The sequence below is a fragment of the Haemaphysalis longicornis genome, unplaced genomic scaffold (assembly GCF_048455015.1).
Source record: "Haemaphysalis longicornis isolate Haplotype H1 unplaced genomic scaffold, Haemaphysalis longicornis Haplotype H1 scaffold_5, whole genome shotgun sequence".
Lineage (NCBI taxonomy): Eukaryota > Metazoa > Arthropoda > Arachnida > Ixodida > Ixodidae > Haemaphysalis > Haemaphysalis longicornis.
The window spans coordinates 168,891,502-168,911,067 of record NW_027526385.1 but is presented as its reverse complement, the minus strand read 5'-3'; the positions used below and the strand labels follow the sequence as shown (position 1 = coordinate 168,911,067).

Sequence of the window (19,566 nt, the reverse complement as noted above, 5' to 3'; positions counted from 1 at the left end):
ACAACCCTACAGAATTTTCAATTTTTAAAAAAGTCTTAAATCCGCTGTAGTAAAATCGAAAAAAACGTTTTTCAATAAAACGGTCACAGATTTTCTCAAATGCTCTCCAGAAAAGTTCTGGCAATACTTTACAGATAAGGACGCAATCGTAGAGATAATCGATGGCAAAGTAGTGTTGAAAGAAATTATATCGCGAACCTATTTAATCGTTTCTTCCAATCAGCTTTCACAAAGTACAGCGGTGACAATAAGAGCGCTAACCTAGTCTATTCAATAGAGTACCCAATGGAAGACCTGCAAATTAGGAGGGAGGGTGTGTTTGGTGTCAACGATGGGACATGGAAATCAATTATAAAATATACGCATGTATCAAGAAAGCGGGATCTTCTAAGATTTCAATATAATATAGGGGAATATGCCTCGACCGAAGTACAGAGCTTCCGGTACTTAGGGGTGACAGTCCTGCATAATCTCGATTGGCGCATTCATGCGCATAATACCTAATCCAAAGCATATCAAAAGCTCTGCTTTCTTAGGTGGATGCTACCAAACGCGACTAACGAAATTAAGGTATTTGCCTACAAGACTTTCATACAGCCCATTTTAAAATATGCAAATGTTGTATGGAGCACACACCAAAAGGGTTTAAAAAAGAAGGTAGAAAAAATACAGCGAATCGCAGCACGTTTTATATGTTCTAGGTATCGCCGCACAGAATCAGATACAGATATACTTCAGCAGTGCGGTTTGAACTTATTGAAAGCAGAAGACTAAAGCAACGGCTGAAATTTTTTTCCAGATATTGTATGGAGCAGTAAAACTAGATAAGGAACACTATGTGAAAGCGCCTCCGAAACATGGTTCCCGAAAAAATCACAGCAGAGCGATTCGAACTGCTAATACGCACACTGACGTGTATCGGTATTCTTTTTTCCGGATGTCATTAAAATATGGAATAAACTACCAAACGATGTTGTGGAGTGCTAGGGTGTACAACAATTTCAATTAGCTATAGATATATTTTTGAGAAATAGTGCGTCATCCCAAATCAGTTCATGACTGTGCGCTATTACAGTATTTTGGGTCACCATTTTGTTCCCTTGCCGCATTTTGTTACCTTGTTTTGTTCCCTTGCAGTATTTGCAGTTTTGTTCATGACTGTGTGGTATTGCAGTGTTTGTTCCCTCCCTGCAACGACCCTCACTAGAGGTTCAACAGTATTACCAAATAGATAAATAAATAAAGTTATGTAATCACTGCCCTTTACTGCCAACGCAAATCTGACAACACATTCCAGCCTGCTAACCTTTTTGATGTCAACCAGGCGCTTTCGATAGAAAACCTGCTGAAGCAATAAGGTCTTTGGAGGCCACACAAGAACTATTTTTTATCGACCTATAAACTAGGTCATACGCACCTCTAGCAGCTTGTTATCATCAACGAAGAGAGAACGCAACGAATGCGAACGTCTTCTAGGGCGTCTCGCGCACGAGCAGTATGTTATGCAAATACAAGTTGAAGGCATAATTTCAATTCAGGAGGGTATTAAAAAACCGCCCAAAAGCCAGTGTGTTCCCCAGGTATTGCTTTTATCGCAAAACAGCGCACATCAAGGAATTTGGTTGACTCCGCACGAGACAAAACATCCAAAAATAGACGTGTAGCCACCCCCACCAGTAGGTAACAGGCTTGACCACGTCGGACATTCAAACTTCTTTTTATTGAACTAAAACCGGCTGCTAGTCCCTTTATTGTTCAAACGCAAACGCAATTCAGGAGGAGGTCCCGAAGTTTAGGTAAGCCTTTGTGAGTTCGTAGATATTTTCCTTGAATAAGACCGAAACGCTTTGTTTGTCTAAGCTCCTGAAAGGATTATAAAGGATATGTAACAGATTTAAGCATGATAACATGGCTAGTTTATTATAATAATGTGGGACGTATATATCCAATTGGCATATTCTGTGACTCTTGAAATTGGGACAACACTGTGTCATTGTCTCATGAAGGCACCTTGCTGAAAGCACTTCCATGTCTATTTTGCGTGAAAGGCACCTAAACACGTGGCACAGAGGGGCACCTCGCACGCCCCACAGACAAACTTCGTGCGGACCTCATTTCCTGCGGTTGAGCTCCGCCTGCACCTTCGCCTTGTTGGCCCTTTTCGCAGATTGTGACCGCTGCCTGTGAATCGTATCTCTTCTGACACTCCAACCACCTTCTGGCAGTTCTTTCGCCCCTCCTTATTCTTTCTGGAAGGTCCACTGCTTCTGTGGTGCCGGAATGTCGGTCCGTTTACGAGCTGGCGTCCCAGAACAAGCCAAAACCACAAGTATGTTATGTTTATATTGGCGCTGTACTATATGAACGCATTGACGACAGAAGCATCAAAAAGAAACTAAAATATACGATACCAGGACTTCTTGGAACGCCTATCAGACATGTAGGCATTTCTCTTCTGGTCGAATTTGTTCACTCCTCCCCCCATCCACATGTTGTATTCTGCCAGTGCTTTTGGGCAGGTGACAACCACCGAAGAACCTTAGGGAAGCTTCCGTGACACTTCCACGAATTCCGTTGAATCATGGAAATTCGACAAAAGGTGAACATTTTACTGTCATGCCACTGATAGGCTGTGACCTGACCTTTGGATCGCCACAGGTACTCTCCCTCCTTTAGCCTGTTGTTTCGTTTCAACTCCACAGGCAAGTCTTTTCTATTTGTGCGGACAGTCCCTGCAGCTAGGATGCTCCTGTCAGCGAGAGCTTCCATTAGTCTAGTGCAGGTGATGTAGTTGTCAAAAAAAGCCGCGTACCAGGCTGTATGTTCTGGGACAGGGAAAGTACACCATGTTCTCCAAGGCTTTTATTGGCTGGTCTTTGTGCGCTCTTCCCCTCGTACACTTCAAATTGCAGCAAATAGCCTGTGGTTGAGTCTGCCCGACACCAAACTTTATATCCTCTCTTTATGGGCTTCATTGGAAGGTACTGTTTTATGCTAGATCTTCCTTTAAAAGCAACCATGCTCTCGTCAATACCCTGGTACGAAGACGGTGAGTATTCCTCCTGAAACTTTTTGTTAAGTTCATCGATGAGGGGCCTCAGTTTAGCAAGCCGGTCGTAACCATCTTACCCTCGCTTCTTTTTCTTGCCTGGGTCGTTCACACGGAGAGCATTCATGATGTATTGAAATCTCTTGAACGACATCACTTGTGCAATTTCTTCGCCATGGAAAAGAGAATCGCGGCTCGAATAGTGATAAAAGTGATGTCGTGGTGACACGCTCATTAGAAGAAGCAACCCAAAATAGGCGCGAAGCTCATCTGCTGTCAGTACAGTCGACTTGTTCAGGTATTTTTGTGCACCGACGCGGTTTGTGTGCTCTACTATCATGTCCAGCACTTCCTCATCGAAATTCAGAGCAAAAGAATCGGCGGCACGTACCACAGGCTTTGTTGTCTACTGCGGGTCCCATAATTTTTGATTCCCCACGAGGATCGGCGGTTGAGTTGTACCCCAATCGTCACCAACTTCCTCTTCTATACATCCTCGACTTCGTGATGAGTCTTGAAAACTTCCCGGTTGCTTTATTTCTTCGTTTTGCAATTGTCGTTCGGCGCCTCTTTCGTTTGCCTGCTGACGGCCCAGCTTCATTCTCGTCTTCGTCGTTACTAGAATCTGGGGGCGCACTGCGGCGCGAACTCGTCCTCACTGCTTTGAGCCTCATCCTCACTGGTTTCGGACTGATCTGGAAGGCTGAAGAACCGCTCCAATGCTTCCTCACGTGTGAGAGGGCCCACTGGAATTTGACAGGACGGAAAATACTAAGAATGACAACATGTGTAGTAAGCGTCACTTTTAGGCCTGGTAAAATAAGCATGGAATTTTGGGGTATGCTGGCTTTGACATAAGCATAGCATGTCCTATTGCTCGGATTTTTAAAATGTTCACATCAACGCATGTACAAAGCATTTCTCTGAACGGGCATCAAAGGAAAATCTTACCATTCATTCTTAAACCCTGCACATCCAGTCCTAAGGGAGCACAAATTCCGAATTCCACTACCCAACGGACACAATTTTTATCTTAGCGAACCTGAAGCGCAATCTACCGACGTATTTCAAAACTTTGGCCAAAAACATCTCCAGAGAGCCACAGTAGATGGCAGCACAATGCTGTTGAACAGCGTTTGACTGGCGTCGTCTGCTACAGCATTTTTGCTAGACCAAAAAGTGGGACCTTTTTGACCCGTTATCCCGCAAAGGGGTAGACGACCGCGACCGTAAGCAAACCGACGTTTTACCGCCTAATGGACTGTATGAGCTCAAGATGACACCGTTTCGATTGTATACGGCACTGACGCTTCGGAACACTGTACTTGACAACCTTGAGTGACACTCACTGTGTAGTTTGTCTACATCGACAACGTCGCCCTGTTTCACTCATGCATCAAAAAATAACTTGCAATGGGGTTCTCGGTACACTAGATCATCTTCATGCCGCAGTTACGTTAGGCACTCAAACGTGCCTCTTCACACTAGAGGAACAGGCTGTCTGGCCTTGCCATCAACGCTGAGTGGGCCTTCCTATCTCTGGAGAACCTTCAGTCATAGCCACTTTCAAATGCTGAAGAGAAAAAGTCGAAGGAAGATTCCTCGCACCGTGCACTACAAGCTGCGCGTGGTCTAAAACTTCGTCAAAACAGCCGACCACGTACTGCGCTTGACAAAAACAGCTATTCCAATTGCTGGGAAGAATCTCAGCCGGATGAAATCTGCCATATTTAAACACGCCAGAAGGCCCCCGTGTGCTTGCACATTTTCGCAAATATGGCAGTATAAAAATGAGCGCAGAACCAAGTGACTGAATCTTAGATGCTCTCGTCGTCTGAAAGCCGAAAGGCTGTGAACAGTAATCACGTGGCCAGATTTTATAACAAAAAAGAAGAAAAAACTTATGAGACTATGCAAAACGGTGCCTGACCTAAAAGCCGTTATTTTTAAAGCTATTTCATGCTTCCAAAACTGCCCTCATTGTGAGTGTTTTTGTTAGCTGTCAACCTAAAGTACCCCTCTGGTCACCTTGGACGACGAAGCCTGTGCCTGCTATAATTCCGCGGTACCATCGTGTGCAAATCCAGCAGAAAACATTTGGACGCTAACGGCCTGTTACGCGCCCAAGAACCATAGCATAAGACTCTGGTGAAAGCAGCGTGATTTACCTAACCATAACGTTGAGCGACCCAGGCGCCCAGGAGCATCCCGACCAACAGCTCTGTCCGTATCAACCATCACAAAGGACTCGGCGTTCCTGGGCTCTGATGGTTCGAGAAGAGCTTTTCCGCATACTGCCGCCAAGACTTCGTCCTTGCAAAAAAGATTCCTACCTTCAATTTAAAACGTGTTATCTTACTGTTGCACCCGCATACTCCAGTGACAAAATTTCGGAAGCATACCAAGACGAAGCGTCCTTTGTCACTCGACGAGGAAGATAGAACCCTCACCACAGCTCATAGGCTTTGGAAACTAAAGTTCGATACTATTGCTCCCGCCTGACATTCCACTGCATCCACTACGTTCGGGGTTGTCAGTAGTGCCAGGGACAAAACGGTCACTGACGAGATCCACTGCCCGGATGAACATATGCAACAGATTTGAAGAGACCGTCTAGGGCCGTTGCTTATGTAACTCGCAGAGAATACGTCATCGTGCAGACAACAGGATTGCACAAAATAATTGCACCAAAAGTCGTCAAATTCTTTCTCCAACAAGCTCTGTTGGGGCCTAGAGCCAATGACGAGTCAATAACCGACAATGGAACGGCCTTCGCCGAAGGACTCACGGATAGCCGAAGAACCACCGCGTACCACCGTAAACGAAGCAACTAACCGTACCTATTAACAGAAAGATTCAAGATATGCAGTTCATGCATTTCTACGTCAATCATAAGACGCAGCACAAGATTCTGCGTATTTTAACTCTGCAGACCATACGGTTGCGCAGAAAAGTACGGAGATAACTCTGTTTAGGCTTGTCCAACGAATCCACTCACCTGCAAAGTTCAACGCCGTGAATCACACGTAGCGGCAAAGACATCATTTTGAACGCCTAAGGGTACCTGATAGTATTCGGAAAGAACCGTCAGCTTGTCCAAGTTATTACAACACACCAGCAGCTCGTCCATGCCGGACGAATAACCTTCGACGCAGCGACCCTGAGTATGAGGTGATCGTAAGGAGGTTTAAACCCCTATTGAACAACAATGCTACAGCGGAAAGCTTCGACGCCAATATTTCAGATCAATGTCGTTTTGACAACATGTCTATGATGTTCCCGATGATGGCAACGGGCCATTACAACAATCATGCAACCAGAGATTATCCGCGACGTACGCCTGAAACTTTACTACGGCAGGTGGCCGACTTTGTATTTCTAGCACACTTGTTTTATTTTTGCACCGGGTCGATGCGCTTTTAGATCGGGGTAATGCCAAGAACCATGCCTTTTGATTTGTACTCGCCCGGTAGCGACCTGGTGAGGTTACGTACGAGTATCATTTTGCCACGCCTTGTCAATATGACATGTACGTACTTATGTTCGAAAAAAATTGAACTTGAAATTGAATTTGAAATTGATTTGTTTAACTACGTTTTGTCCACAGCTACTGGCCGCGCCCGGCCATCATATCTTGTTTTAGCATCAGTGAACGTTTCCTTCTTGTTTTTTTTAGGCCCACCGGCAATCTTATTTTTATGGGAAAATCGTGATAGTTACCTGTCTTTAACATTTATCGCACTTGATTATTCGTAAGTATTCTAGATACAAATTTCAGTTTTCAGGAATAGAATCAGGGTTGATAAATCCGCAAAGAAGAAATTGCGCTCCAATAAGTTCGCCTACTCTATATTGTGCAGGACAGTTTGCAGACTGCGTCGTTGATATTAGTTATTTCTTAAGTTCACAGCGGAGGGTAAGTTGCATGTAATTGGTTTTAACGTTCTAGAATTATTTGGCTCATCTTTGGATTTTACCGCGGCCTCCAAACCGTCCGTTGTCAGACGTGCTCATTAAGCATTCGCAGAAGTGTCTCATCGGTGCGAACCAAAAACTACAACTGAGGCAGCCAAATACGGGGGCTCGCTGGAATGAGGTGTGCCTAGCAGCGGAAATCCGATTATGGAAAAGAGGGCAATGATATTGCGATGTCTGCAAAAAAAAAGACACGCGACTTGATCAGGCACCGGGTCTGAGCCCTGAAGTTCGTTTTACACGCCGTGTGTAATCGCATGCTGAGCAGACACGGCCGCCAGCCGTTCCCAGAACGTATGCAGCCACGAAACCGCCTTTCCGGCGACCTAAAATTATGCGGGTGCCAACATTGTGTTATTAGATTAGAAAAGTTGCAGAAAATGAACAATGGCTTCTCAAAAAATAAGGAAAGCGTACATTGTAACCAGCAATGAACTAAAATCTGCCCCAGTAAGAAACAGAAGCGATTGCGCAAATTTTAAAATAACCTAGAAATTTTCACAATCCTGCCCCACCGCAAGCTCTGTCCGGCAAAGGATCAATGGCGGCACGTGGTCGATTAGAAGAAAACCCTAAATATTGGGCAGAATGTGATCCCCAAAAAACATCACGTAAGAATAGTCGGCATGGCCCTACGGAGACGCGACAGAGGTCGTCTCACATATCTCGAGAATAGAGAAACTCTTAATCCATTTAGCACACCCTGCAGAACGCATATACATGAGGAATGCAGCCATGGCAGAAAGAAAATAAAACTTGTGCAGGCGCTCATCATGAGATGAATATCGTACAGGCTCCGGTACCAGAAACACCTACCCGCATTGAACAATGCCAAATAAATGCCCCCATCTGGACAGAATATAGGACATTCCTCAACCTCCCATTTTTCACATTTTTCACAATACGTCTGAAGAAATCAAAGAGCCACTCAACTAGCACAAAAAGAGCGTCTTGGAAAAAATTGGGCTTGGTCATCCTATGAAATATAGGCAAACCTTAAGAAAAATAGGCTTGACGCCACGATGAATGTGCTACCGATCCAGCGACTTTCCATAAAAGCCTTCCTCCTAAGGGAAGACATCATTCCATACAAACGGCAGTAAAGGTGGCAAGCCAAAATAAAATTCTCGTCAGGAAAATTCTATAATCATGAAAACAACCGCACACGCCTAAGCCGGGGCGTTCTAAAGTGGCAATGCGCTGTAATTGCGTTACCTCCATACACATGGAAATTGATTCGTCTTTGCGATTCCCTAGCGGAACTGTCGATTAGATGCTTAAGAATTGTTGCAGACGCTTAAAAGGTCTTTAGTCTCTTGGCTGCAGGTAGACTACCTAAACGCACGTGAATCATAAACCACAATCCAAATTCATAAACGTTCACAATAAGTTAACACATGCACACAAGGGTCTGGGAGCGAATGGCGCAGCCGACCAAGATCCACTTGAACTACCAAATTGTGCTCCCATTTCACCACGAGTACCACAGTCCTCTCCCCAAAAAATAAGGAAAACGGCTCGTCATTCTACGGCGAGGAACACCATCTTTCCGCCTGGCACACGAAGGTCTCATCGCTTAAGGTCCTCATACTCTCTTCAGATCTCAACGAACACATATATATAATGAATGGTCGAAGATTTTTGGTTGGAAATGTCCGACATTATTACATATGAGAAAACACCCACTCTCTTCTACGAAACCTGGTTAGTCATATCCAAGCATATGCTCAGTGATGAAGAACTGAAACATTACTTATCCAACTTATATCGACACATTACAGGCCACCGGTACCGGCTTGTCCACTGAAGATCAGTGCGAGTGTATTCTGGGGCCTTGAAATTCTGGTTCAATCCATACGGTCTACCAACTGTTTATCCCCCTTTCCCAACCTTTGAATAAATCCTAATCTGCTAAGACATTCCTTTCTCTCTCTGACTTATAAAAACCCCGAACGTTCAGTGACGCCCCCACGATAAATACATTTAAACTTTGACATGGTCGCTTTCTCTCCCACAGTGACAACATCCCGCAGCCGCAACTTTTTGCGCCGATATCTTAAGCCACGCAGCCGTAGAGGGCACCCTAGTTTCCTGAACCCCGGTGATTAGAACCCTTGAGGCTAGACTAGCTATCGTCACTGAATTTGAGTGCTTGAAAAGCATAAACGATAAATGAAACAAGTGAGTTCCTAAACGCTCCCTCGACGCTGGAGGAACGCTAGCGCGTCATACATCGTAAGACCTAAACGTAAATGTCATATGCAGCGTTTATTCCTTCAAGTACCTTGTGTCGTCCTTGTTTTTGTTACGCAGTAACAGGAATGTTTGCACTCTAAATACAAATGAACAGTAGTTGTATTTCTTAAAACATAACACGTAACTTATTATACCTGAACATTTTTCTGATTTCGAGCAGTTCTAGCAATTTACGTTTTTAACAAAATATCGGTTGTAAATATGGTCAGTATTGTCTTTGTTTCGTTAGCCTATTAAAAATGCCCTTTTACGTTTTTTCAGCACAAACTACTTCGAACCCCGCAATCGTCACGCAACTTTCGCGATAGACACCGGCACAATAAAGAAGCCACAGTACTATACAATGTTTACCACAACGCCCATTTTTATGGACACTGATTTTTTAGGAACTCAGAAAGTTGGAAGCTGGGCACAGGGCTCCACATCTCGTCATTGCAAGCGATGGCAACTGTGTGTTTATTTTAAACAGTTAACGATTATGTGGGATTTGTGAGCAAAGTTCAATTTATCTCTGTAAATGTACGAAATCTATGCGCACACGTGCTACAATATTTGTTCGTGTTCTGAAAAGGGAAAAGCTGCGGAGTGACTGATCTCTTGTCGGTGTATTTCTGTCCAAACAATATTCCAAGAAAATTGCATATGTAGCACTTTAGCATGATTTCTACCGATATTCACGCAGTCCCTACCGCACCGACTGCCGTCATACCATGGCCGGAATTCGCATGGCGTCGACCCACTGAAGTGACCATTACCATCTATGAGCCGGAGGCGTGGAACTCTAAGCCACTCGGCTACCGCTTGAGGTTGGAACCTACTGACGATGGCGAGCCGAAGGAACACATCATAAAACTTGAAGACCACGGCTATTCCGTCGTAAACGTCCCTCTGTCGGTGAAGCCCGGACGAAGGTATACCGTTTTTGTCAGCGCCTGGGGTATCGGAGACATGGGAGAAACTCTCGTTGGACCCGAAACTATGGCGACTTTTGGAAATATTTCCTTGGGTAAGAAAAAATACCAAAACTTTGTTTATCATTTTAGTTGAAAAGCTTTCGATAGCCCAAACAGCGAAATAAACAATTACCAAAGAAGCACTAAAACGAAAACGGAAGGTAAAATTACCGGGGTATTTTCATGCTGGAAAAGAAATATGTAATAGATTTTGGCAACGCACATTTTGCGGATGTGAAATCCCGCAAGAAAGACGGAAACACAAATGAGGCTCAAACCAACGCACACGTGGCTGTACGCGTTTATTTACTTGTTCTCCCACCTTCAAATAGTGTCAATTCGCCAAGCAAGCCTCAATTCTTTTGGCGAACGATGCTCACGTCGGGAACCGAAAAAACCTTTAGCGAGAAAATTGGAAATTCTTCTAATGCTCTTCTAATACACTTGTTATTCTAATCAGCTTGTAATTTCGGTATCGTGCCGGATGTAAGTGTTTTTTGTGCTGCAGTTTCCGCTTATCGCTAATAGCGGAGCCTTGCGTCAATAAGGACATCATCAAGGCCATAAAGCCTGTATGCAGAACGCTGTAGTTATTCCTCACAGAACACTCTGAGAAATAAATTTTGTGCATGTGACTTAAATCACGTCTTTACAAGCAGTAACGCTTTTGTATAGGGAAAAACGTCTTATTCCTTTCACATCTGTCCTACAAACTTTACTGCTAGACAAGCCGCTAAATTCTACACGAGTGGGCAAACATTAGCTTTGAGTTTTGAGAAAAGTGAATTGAAAAATTTATATTCTCAAGCAGGAGCTGTGTGGTTCTTTTCTTGAAAAGATATCAATCTATCTGCTGCTCAGAGCAAAGAATATATATTGCTTCTTGGCCAGGAAGATGCCTTATAACGAGCTTGACTTGAGAAAAACGTTTTAGCAAATTCTGCCAATGATCCAATGTTTTATGTTGGGCAGGTCAATGAGAGGGTGAGAAGCATGATACAGAATATAGTTGTACCAAAAAGCTTGTTGGGAAAGCGTTCATGCCAGTACATCAACACATCTAGTCTTTCTTCTACCCGCCCATGTCTCAAACCTAATGCAATACTAGCAGCTATAATTTGCAAGGATTGGAGGCACTTAATTGGTATACATAACCGGGAATATAATGTGAGAGTAATTGCAAGGTTAGAGTAATAATTTTTCCTTTACGCTCGAAGTATTTATGAGATTTTTCTGAAGTGCGAATATGTTTACGTTTATAAATGCATGGCAAAATGTTTTGAGCAGACCATTATAGAAAATAGGCTATAAAAGTTTCCTTTTTGCTCAAACCTCCGTTTTTATATATTAAAAATGCTTTGCTTCATTTGACGTGTCAGTTACTTTTTAGGTTTCTTTTACCAGACAAAAACATTCGTGAGAAAACAGTTAAAAAATATCGGACAAAGTAACCAGATCCGCCCGATTGTTGAACACATATAGCGTTCACATTATTTCTGTCAACCTCTCGAAGTCGGCTGGGGCGTATTACTAGCAAATGTCAGTTGTGTCCACAAAACTACGAAGTGTAAGCATCTTTGTAGCCAAAAGTCGGATCTACATCAACTTCTTTGCCCTATGAAAATATTCTTCCACCTAACGTCTCATCGCCCTCCAGTGTCAATTGAGGTGTTACGTCTTATCACACTGACCACAATCGCAGCGCCACAATGACGACAAACCTAAAGGCACTGCAAAGTTGCGGCTCAGTACGTGTGTCTCTAAACAAATTTTCTGTAAAAAACTACTTCGTGACTTTACAGAATTTTTCTGCAGTTTAAAAGTATCCCCAAAACACCTGCGCTCGTTAGCGGAACTTCCTTACATAAACTTTCGTAAATGTACTAAGGAGCTTTTTCTAGTAAGCGAGGTTTAAGGTTTATCTATTCACAATATTATTAAAGCAAGTGGAAGAAATCGGCATTTCGCAGAATACTTACGCTAAAGAAAGAGTAGTGGGATAATCATATATATTTTGGCGGGTGAACACATAAACGTCCCACTCATTCCAAAAACTAATGACAGAATGTTCATTTTCAGTGCATTTAAAATCCAATATCGAAGAGATCTTTTAAATTTTCTGCAAGTTTTGCTATTATTTTTCCGCGCATTCCGCGCACTGAAAGACTTCCAGAAACTACACTTCTTCTTCCTATATCTGGACTTCATCATTTTTCACACATTTGCTACAGCATGTCAGCTCGTACTTTTGCAGCTTGCGGGGCGGTTGCTTGAGAGGGTGAGTATAACATTTTAAATCTTTAAAGCCCAAAGTACCGACGAGAAAAACATAATACATGATGACGACACACAACACCGACAGCACTCGCTGTTGGTGCTGGTTCCTGCTGTAATTCAAAGTTAGCCGTTTTTCCAAGCAGAAGGAAGTAGCTGTTTAACCTACAGCACATCTTGTTGCCTTGAACAAAAAACGAAAAAACCATCCCCAGATAAGAGTTGCAAGTGTTCTGGGTAGTAATTACAACAATCAAGCACTTTCTCAAAATAATTTCGTATGACCTATGGCTCGTTTCTTCCTTTGAATTTTATTAACAGCACCAGTGAAGTTGCGCGCAAAAGTTGAAATCGCCGACCCAACCAGTGCTGTGCTTTCCTGGGAATGTCCTAAACCTGCTTCACAATTCGAGGTACGTACTCAAGTGCAAAATCGCCGGTAGGGTGACTTGTTCGCGGAGACCATACTATCCATCAGCCTATAAAAATAAAGTAGCTGACGGCAGAGCCGTTGCTAATGTGTAATCAAAAACGTCCTCTTTAGCAGCGGAACTAACATGAGGCCTAGCTTACCGACGCTGTTCGAACGATGCCACGTCACACGTTCTCACATACTTTGGTCTCCACGGCCAAATCTGTCGCGTGCCGTTTTTGAGCGAACGCTCCGTGCACATGCACCTGTGCGCCTAGAAAGGCGCGAAAGAGTATCCGCGTTGAACCACACAGAAGAAAGACGCTCCGCACGATCGGCCGGAGCCACTCACCAGCCTTTAAGTCAACGTCGTAGCAGTGGCCGAAAGTTTGCCTTATGCTTCGTTTTTTGTTTGTATATAGGCTGCGTGCTTCCTCCCTGTAGGGAAATATTCCCTCTGTACACATTATGTAGTATTGTAGCGCCACCTGTATCATCTTAAGCGTCACCATCATCATCAGCAGATTGGCCAGCTGGCACAGCGGAACACACTCAGCACTCGGCACACCTCTGGAACGGCCCCCTCGTTTCTACTCGCTTCGTTCCGACCATGGTGCAGCCAGCGCACCCGTAATAAGCGTGAGCTCGGCCGCACCGCCTCATCCATCGACCACCTATAATTTGGTGACCCGACAAGCGGCTTCGCCATGGTTTCGCAATGTTGCTTCCCCAGCCACAACGCGGACGACGGCACGCGAAGAACGTTCCCCGTTCTCCCAGACCTTCCTTTGCTGATCCCGTTTGATTCCATCTCAAACCACGCTGCATGGTTCGTCATCTTGGAGAGCCATTTTATGTAAATGACATCTGCTCCTCGGAAATCAGGTACCTCGTGACACTACAGAAGCTACCTGCTGACCTCATTGAGCAGATCCAGCTGCCGACCCCAGGACCCGGTGCGTATGACGACTTGAAGGCCGCTGTCCTAAACCACTACGGTATAGGAACGCCTTTGGCCACCACCACGCCTTCCAACGGCATCTGTGGATTACACGTCGCCGGCAGGTCCACCCTCGCCTGACCAACAAGCGCGAGCCCCGACTACGACTTGCGGCACATCCGAATTGGCGTTTCACTTAGCCAACTCGACGCAACACCATGGCGCATTCCCACAGGTTATTGCGTCTGCTGAACAAACCCACCTGCCACAGTTCGCCTCCAACGCTTCTTCTACTCCAGGCGAGGGCTCCGGTGAGCGCCTTGGCTGCGTGACCGTGCTATTTTTCGGAACCTCGTCGCCTGCTTCACCAGCGTTGCACATGAAGTCCATGATGACGTTGACGCAATGCCAATCTCCACTGCAATCGCAGCCTGACTCGGGTGAACCGTACATTGTGGCCCTGTCCACGGACACCCACAACACAGACGTGGCCACTACTCTACATCACGTGCCCCGAGAGCGCCCCGTAAGCCGCGACGTGCAGGATGACCAGACCGCGGCCGCACAATCGCCCGACCAGACAAAGTCTGTTATTCGGCGCCGCTGACGTCGCCACCGACGTCCTAAGCAACAGGCGTCAAAGCGAGTTTCGTCGCAGGGGCTCCATCAGTGCACGCCCCCAAGCCGTCACTGGCGCCTTGCCGAACGCCCTTGGCTCGTGTCCGGTCGACGGCGACTTCGGATTTGTGCAAATACTCGCCGGCGCTCCGGCTCTCGGGTGTCTTGCTGTTGCCGCGCTTAGCGGAGTCGTCATACCACGGACGCACTAGGAAACTCCGCAACGATGCTGCACCCGAAACTGCTCCACCCGAAACCACGTTTAGGCCGTCAGCCTCGTCGAACCGGCTGCCGAACGACGATGTGCACGAATCGCCAGAGCCTGCTTGTGCAGCGCCAATTCACTGAGTTTTGTCATTTCTTCTACACCATGGCCGCGGCTCACGCCACTTTTTCTCCGGGGCGGCTACACCCTACACCAACTCGTCCAATCCTCCTCTCCCAGCCTCGTCCACCAGAGGTTTCCCCACATCCCGGACGCTACCTCGCCGACGACCAGGACCGTGCCGTTAGTCAACCCCTGCCAATTTACCTCTGACTGCCAACGGACTCTTCCTGACAACGCACAAATTATACATACCTGTACATAGCGCATAGTGTATTTTCCTGCATTATTTAAATTTCTCACTTTACCGCACTTCACGCTAGGGGGGGGGGAGCCCTGTAGCGCCACCTGTATCATCTTAAGCGTCACCGTCATCATCAGCAGATTCGCCAGCTGGCACAGCGTAAAACACTCAGCACTCGGCACACCTCTGGAACGGCCCCCTCATTTCTACTCGCTTCGTTCCGACCATGGCGCAGCCAGTGCAACCGTAATAAACGTGAGCTCGGCCGCACCGCCTCATCGGTCGCCTACAGTATAATATTTACTCAGCATGCAAAGGAATTCCTGTGATTCGGAAAACATACTTGTAGGTTTTGGTATTCCTCCAACGCAGCTAACTTCTCAATACGCAGCGGTAGAGCGGCTGGGTTTGTAATGCGTTTAAAAAAGCATGATTCCCAAACCAGAGTATCATGAGCAAAATATTTTTTACTGTTCCACTTTGCAAAACGAATGGTACAGCGTACAACACTCGGCATAGAATTCTGTTTTTTCAATACAGTAAATATAGGCACTGTAGGTTATACTTCAAAACGATCGTTTAGCGAAGGCAGCAGGAGAGTTATGTATTTTGCGAGTGTTCTATGAGATGCGCTTTTTCGTTTGGCAGCCAAGGAATCAAATATTCGGGGACACAAGCGTAAAAATGCTTGGTTGGATTGGTTGGATCACGAAAGTGTAAAAAACATTCCAATATATGGCACGCCAACCAAGCTTATGTTGCTCGGGATGCGGTGCACCCATCAATCCCCATGGTCTGCCGAAGTTGTTAACACGTTTTAATGGTAACTCTGAATGTCATTTAGAAGAGTACTTTTCGAAATATAGCAGCCGCAAAAGTGGCCAAGATTCCTAGTTAAGTAACAGGTTTCCTCATGATGCATTCTCTGCGTATGCAACAATTATCATCAAAATTTCTTTGAAGAGTTACATGGAGAGATTGCTGCAGAGATAGCCTATGAAACTCAGAGTAGCAAGTGCGAGCAACTATAAAGAACTCAAATATTTTCGAACTTTTTATCATCTGGAAGAATCATATATCTCATGTGCGAAAACTTGTTGACCCATCTTGTCAAACCCAAGAGGAGGGCCAGCAAAGCTGCTGTGTGTAACTACGTCAGAGTCAAATAATTAACACTTTTAAAAAGAACGGTTCGCTAAATCGCAACTGAACATTTTTTTTAAACTAATGCTTAAAATGGGCGGCAAGTGTGCACGAAAGGCGCCTTGCACGACAGATGGCGCTCCTTACGACCAGAATTTTGGATGTGCTCGCGTGCTTGTAATAAACCATTTTGTACTGTTTTTTCCGGAATGAATGGGCTCAGCATTGTTCACGGGTCGGGGCTATGTCTCTCCCTTGTTGCGCCGTCCACACCCCCACTGCGCATGTGCGTCTCTCCTCCATTCTCCTCTCCTCAAGCTGTATAAAAGCAGGTGCGCGCGCTGCGGGGCGTTCAGTCTGCTTCGAAACACCGCCTTCGCCGTTTATGCTCCGGTGTGGAACCTACACGGAACTCCCATGCTTTGCATCCCCACATAGTTCCCTTCGGGGAGATGGTGTAATTTTTTTGCTTATTGTATTTGCATCTCAGGTTGCATCTAAATTGCGGATCGCCTTCGCTCTTTTATCCCTTATTCCTTCTATGTGCACACTGACAGCACTACAATTGCGCTGATAAAACTGTAGCAATTTCGCTATAACATATACTGTCCTTTAAACTTGAGTGGGAGATACTTCTGCTTACTCTCACGAATAACCTACGTGACTCCATACGTCATCCTGAGTAGAACGGAGCAGGATAACATCGACGTGCTCATATGCAAGTCACTTAAGCAAGCCCTTGCATTCCCCATGAGCGCATCCACAGACAAGTTACTACGTATGGGGCTCCACAATACTGTATCGGAACTGAATGAGGGCCACTTGTCAAATCAAAGGGCACGGCTGGCTCGTATACGAACGGGCCACAGTGTACTGACCAAACTTCAGTTGGTTCCACGAGACAAGTCCCAGTCGCAGATGATCCCGGAATCGTGGCGTAAATCTATAATTGTCCACCCTATACCTAGAAACATGCACCCGAATGACCATCAAGGTCGCAGAGAAGCACGCGCAAAATCGCTTAATCAGATTTATTGGCGAGTCCCGATGACGACCTACACTGACGCAGCCCACTACAACGGTAAAAGAGTCATGGTGGCCATGGTGACGGATGGGTGTAAGATTTTGACCAGTGCATCCATTCCAAGAGCCACCGCCAAAGAAACTGAAGAACTTGCCATCGCTCTCGCCCTCACGCAAACCAACACCATGACCGTTGTCCCAGACTCACAAGAGGCATGCCGCAGCTTCTTGTCGGGATGGGTGTCAGCCGTGACGCTACGCATCCTGAAAAGCAAGACACCGGACAGGAAGGTGGCAATTGTGTGGACACCGGCCCACTCCTTCCTAGAGAGGCAACGAACAAGCCCATCTCATGGCCCGAGATCGCGCCCACCAGGCCCCGGAGGAGACACCGGAGCCCACGCCACTCAGAACCTTCCATGAAATTACACAACACTACAGGCTCAGTAGAAGAATATTCCCGGCACCACAACCAGAGCTCTCAAAGAACCAAGAAACCACACTCAGACTAATGCAGACAAATACGTTTCCACATCCAGTCAGGATGCATCTGTTATTTCCTACACAATTCCACCCACAATGTAAATTCTGTACTAGACCCGGCACTCTACGGCACATAATATGGGAGTGTGTCAAGAACCCAGACCTGCCAGCCCATTTTCCTTCCTCTACCCCGGAGCAGTGGGAGATACTGCTGTACAGCTCTCTCCCTCAAAATCAACTTCTACTGGTCCAGAGGGCCAGTAGAGCAGGGATGGCACATGGTTACCTGAAATGAGGAACCACCCCACCTTAGTTCAATAAAATAGTTGTGTCTCTCTCTATCTCTCTGCTTTGCCTGATACAGCATATATTTCTGCTACAGCATATACTTCTGCTGTGGTAGGGCACCGATGTATTGTATGAATGTGAGCAACACGACGTCTAGCTTTATCTGGCAATGGTAAAAACTTTTCAGATAACCGTGAGCATGCAAGGCATCAGCCAAGGAGACAATAATGATGGAACAATCTCTGCTCCTAACTTGTATTTGGTAAGTTTGTTTTATGCTTTTTCTTGAATTGATGAAACCTACATTAAATTTAAGGTATCTTGTGTGGTAGGGCCCGCCCCAGCAAAGGACTGCCTATGCAACTGCACATCCACGAGTAATGCTGCAGTGCAATTTCTCACTAGTTTCGGTTGGCCAAGAGCCTATGTTATTGGGAAATATTCTGCGAATCTTTTTTGTAATTTACAGGAGAAATGAAAAGCAATTTGTCATGATAATGTTGCATCAGTGGATAGCCCAAACATACAGCTTAGGAAGATAAACAGTTTAAAGTTTAGGTGGTATTGGTCGTAACATTTGTTTTAGGAAAACTTGTTTGTGAATATACTCAATTTACGAGTAGAGTTGGGGATCTACTACATTCCACTACAATAGAGTTCTACCACAATCCACTACAATAGACTAGGGAATAGTTTGAGTATAGCACTTTCTGAACAAAACAAACTTACATCCATGTAAATCCTAAATTAATAATCCTGAATTGAATTTTTCCCTGAAGCAAGGATCTAATACTGGTCATTATGGATTCTGCTGAAGTAAATGTTGTTATTTTGGCAGAAACAATACTATGCAGTACGGAGTCTGTTTTTGCGTGCTTAATGTTGAGGGCACCAAGCGCCCCGTGAGTTGGCATATAAATGTATCCTTCACAGGCAGACAGTTTGTGCTGTTGACGTTGTAGCACCCCGAACGTATGGAAGTAGGGAAGTCAGCTGTAGCTGTTTACGCCCAGGTTGGCGAAGTTCGTAGACTGACGTTCAGTGCCGACTAACCAGATGAAGTATTATTAACTGTGGAGCAGAAACCACTGTGGAGGTCGGGTTTCAATATGAAGTCCTGAACGACGCCGGATCTGTGGAATGCAAACTTTCATTGGAAGCGGGAAAGGCGGATTGATTGATTGCGGGGTTTAACGCGCCGACGCAACGCAGGAGATGAGGCGCGCTGTAGTGAAGGGCTCCGGATTAAGTTTGACCACCTTTGGATCTTTAACGTGCGCCGAAATCTCGTACACACGGGCGTGTTTGCTTTTCGGCGCCATCATAAAAGCGGCCGCCGCGGCCTGGAATCGCAACCCCTTAGCGACTGAGCCACTTAGGTGGGTAAGCGTGAAAGCTAGATGAGCAGACGTATTTGCTATTTGTTTCCGAGAAAGCCTGTTTCCAGCGAGTCAAAACACCGGGATGGAGCCGCAGAAGCTGCGGCGAAGGCAAAACGACCTTATTTAACAGCAAGCAGCCTAATGTGCAGTAATCAGTATAGAAACTTTATGTGTAGGGTTCCCATCAAGACTAAGATGACA

General features: G+C 45.5%; 1 protein-coding gene across 1 annotated transcript in view; it reads left to right on the top strand.

Moving 5' to 3' along the window:
• The window catches only part of LOC144138817 (uncharacterized), a 238,162-nt gene that overhangs the window by 180,442 nt on the left and 38,154 nt on the right, over positions 1-19,566 (top strand). Inside the window, exons 11-13 of the mRNA XM_077671294.1 lie at positions 9,963-10,286; positions 12,829-12,920; positions 18,171-18,245. Coding sequence (XP_077527420.1) covers positions 9,963-10,286; positions 12,829-12,920; positions 18,171-18,245 — 491 coding nt within the window. The remainder of the gene's footprint in view (positions 1-9,962; positions 10,287-12,828; positions 12,921-18,170; positions 18,246-19,566) is intronic.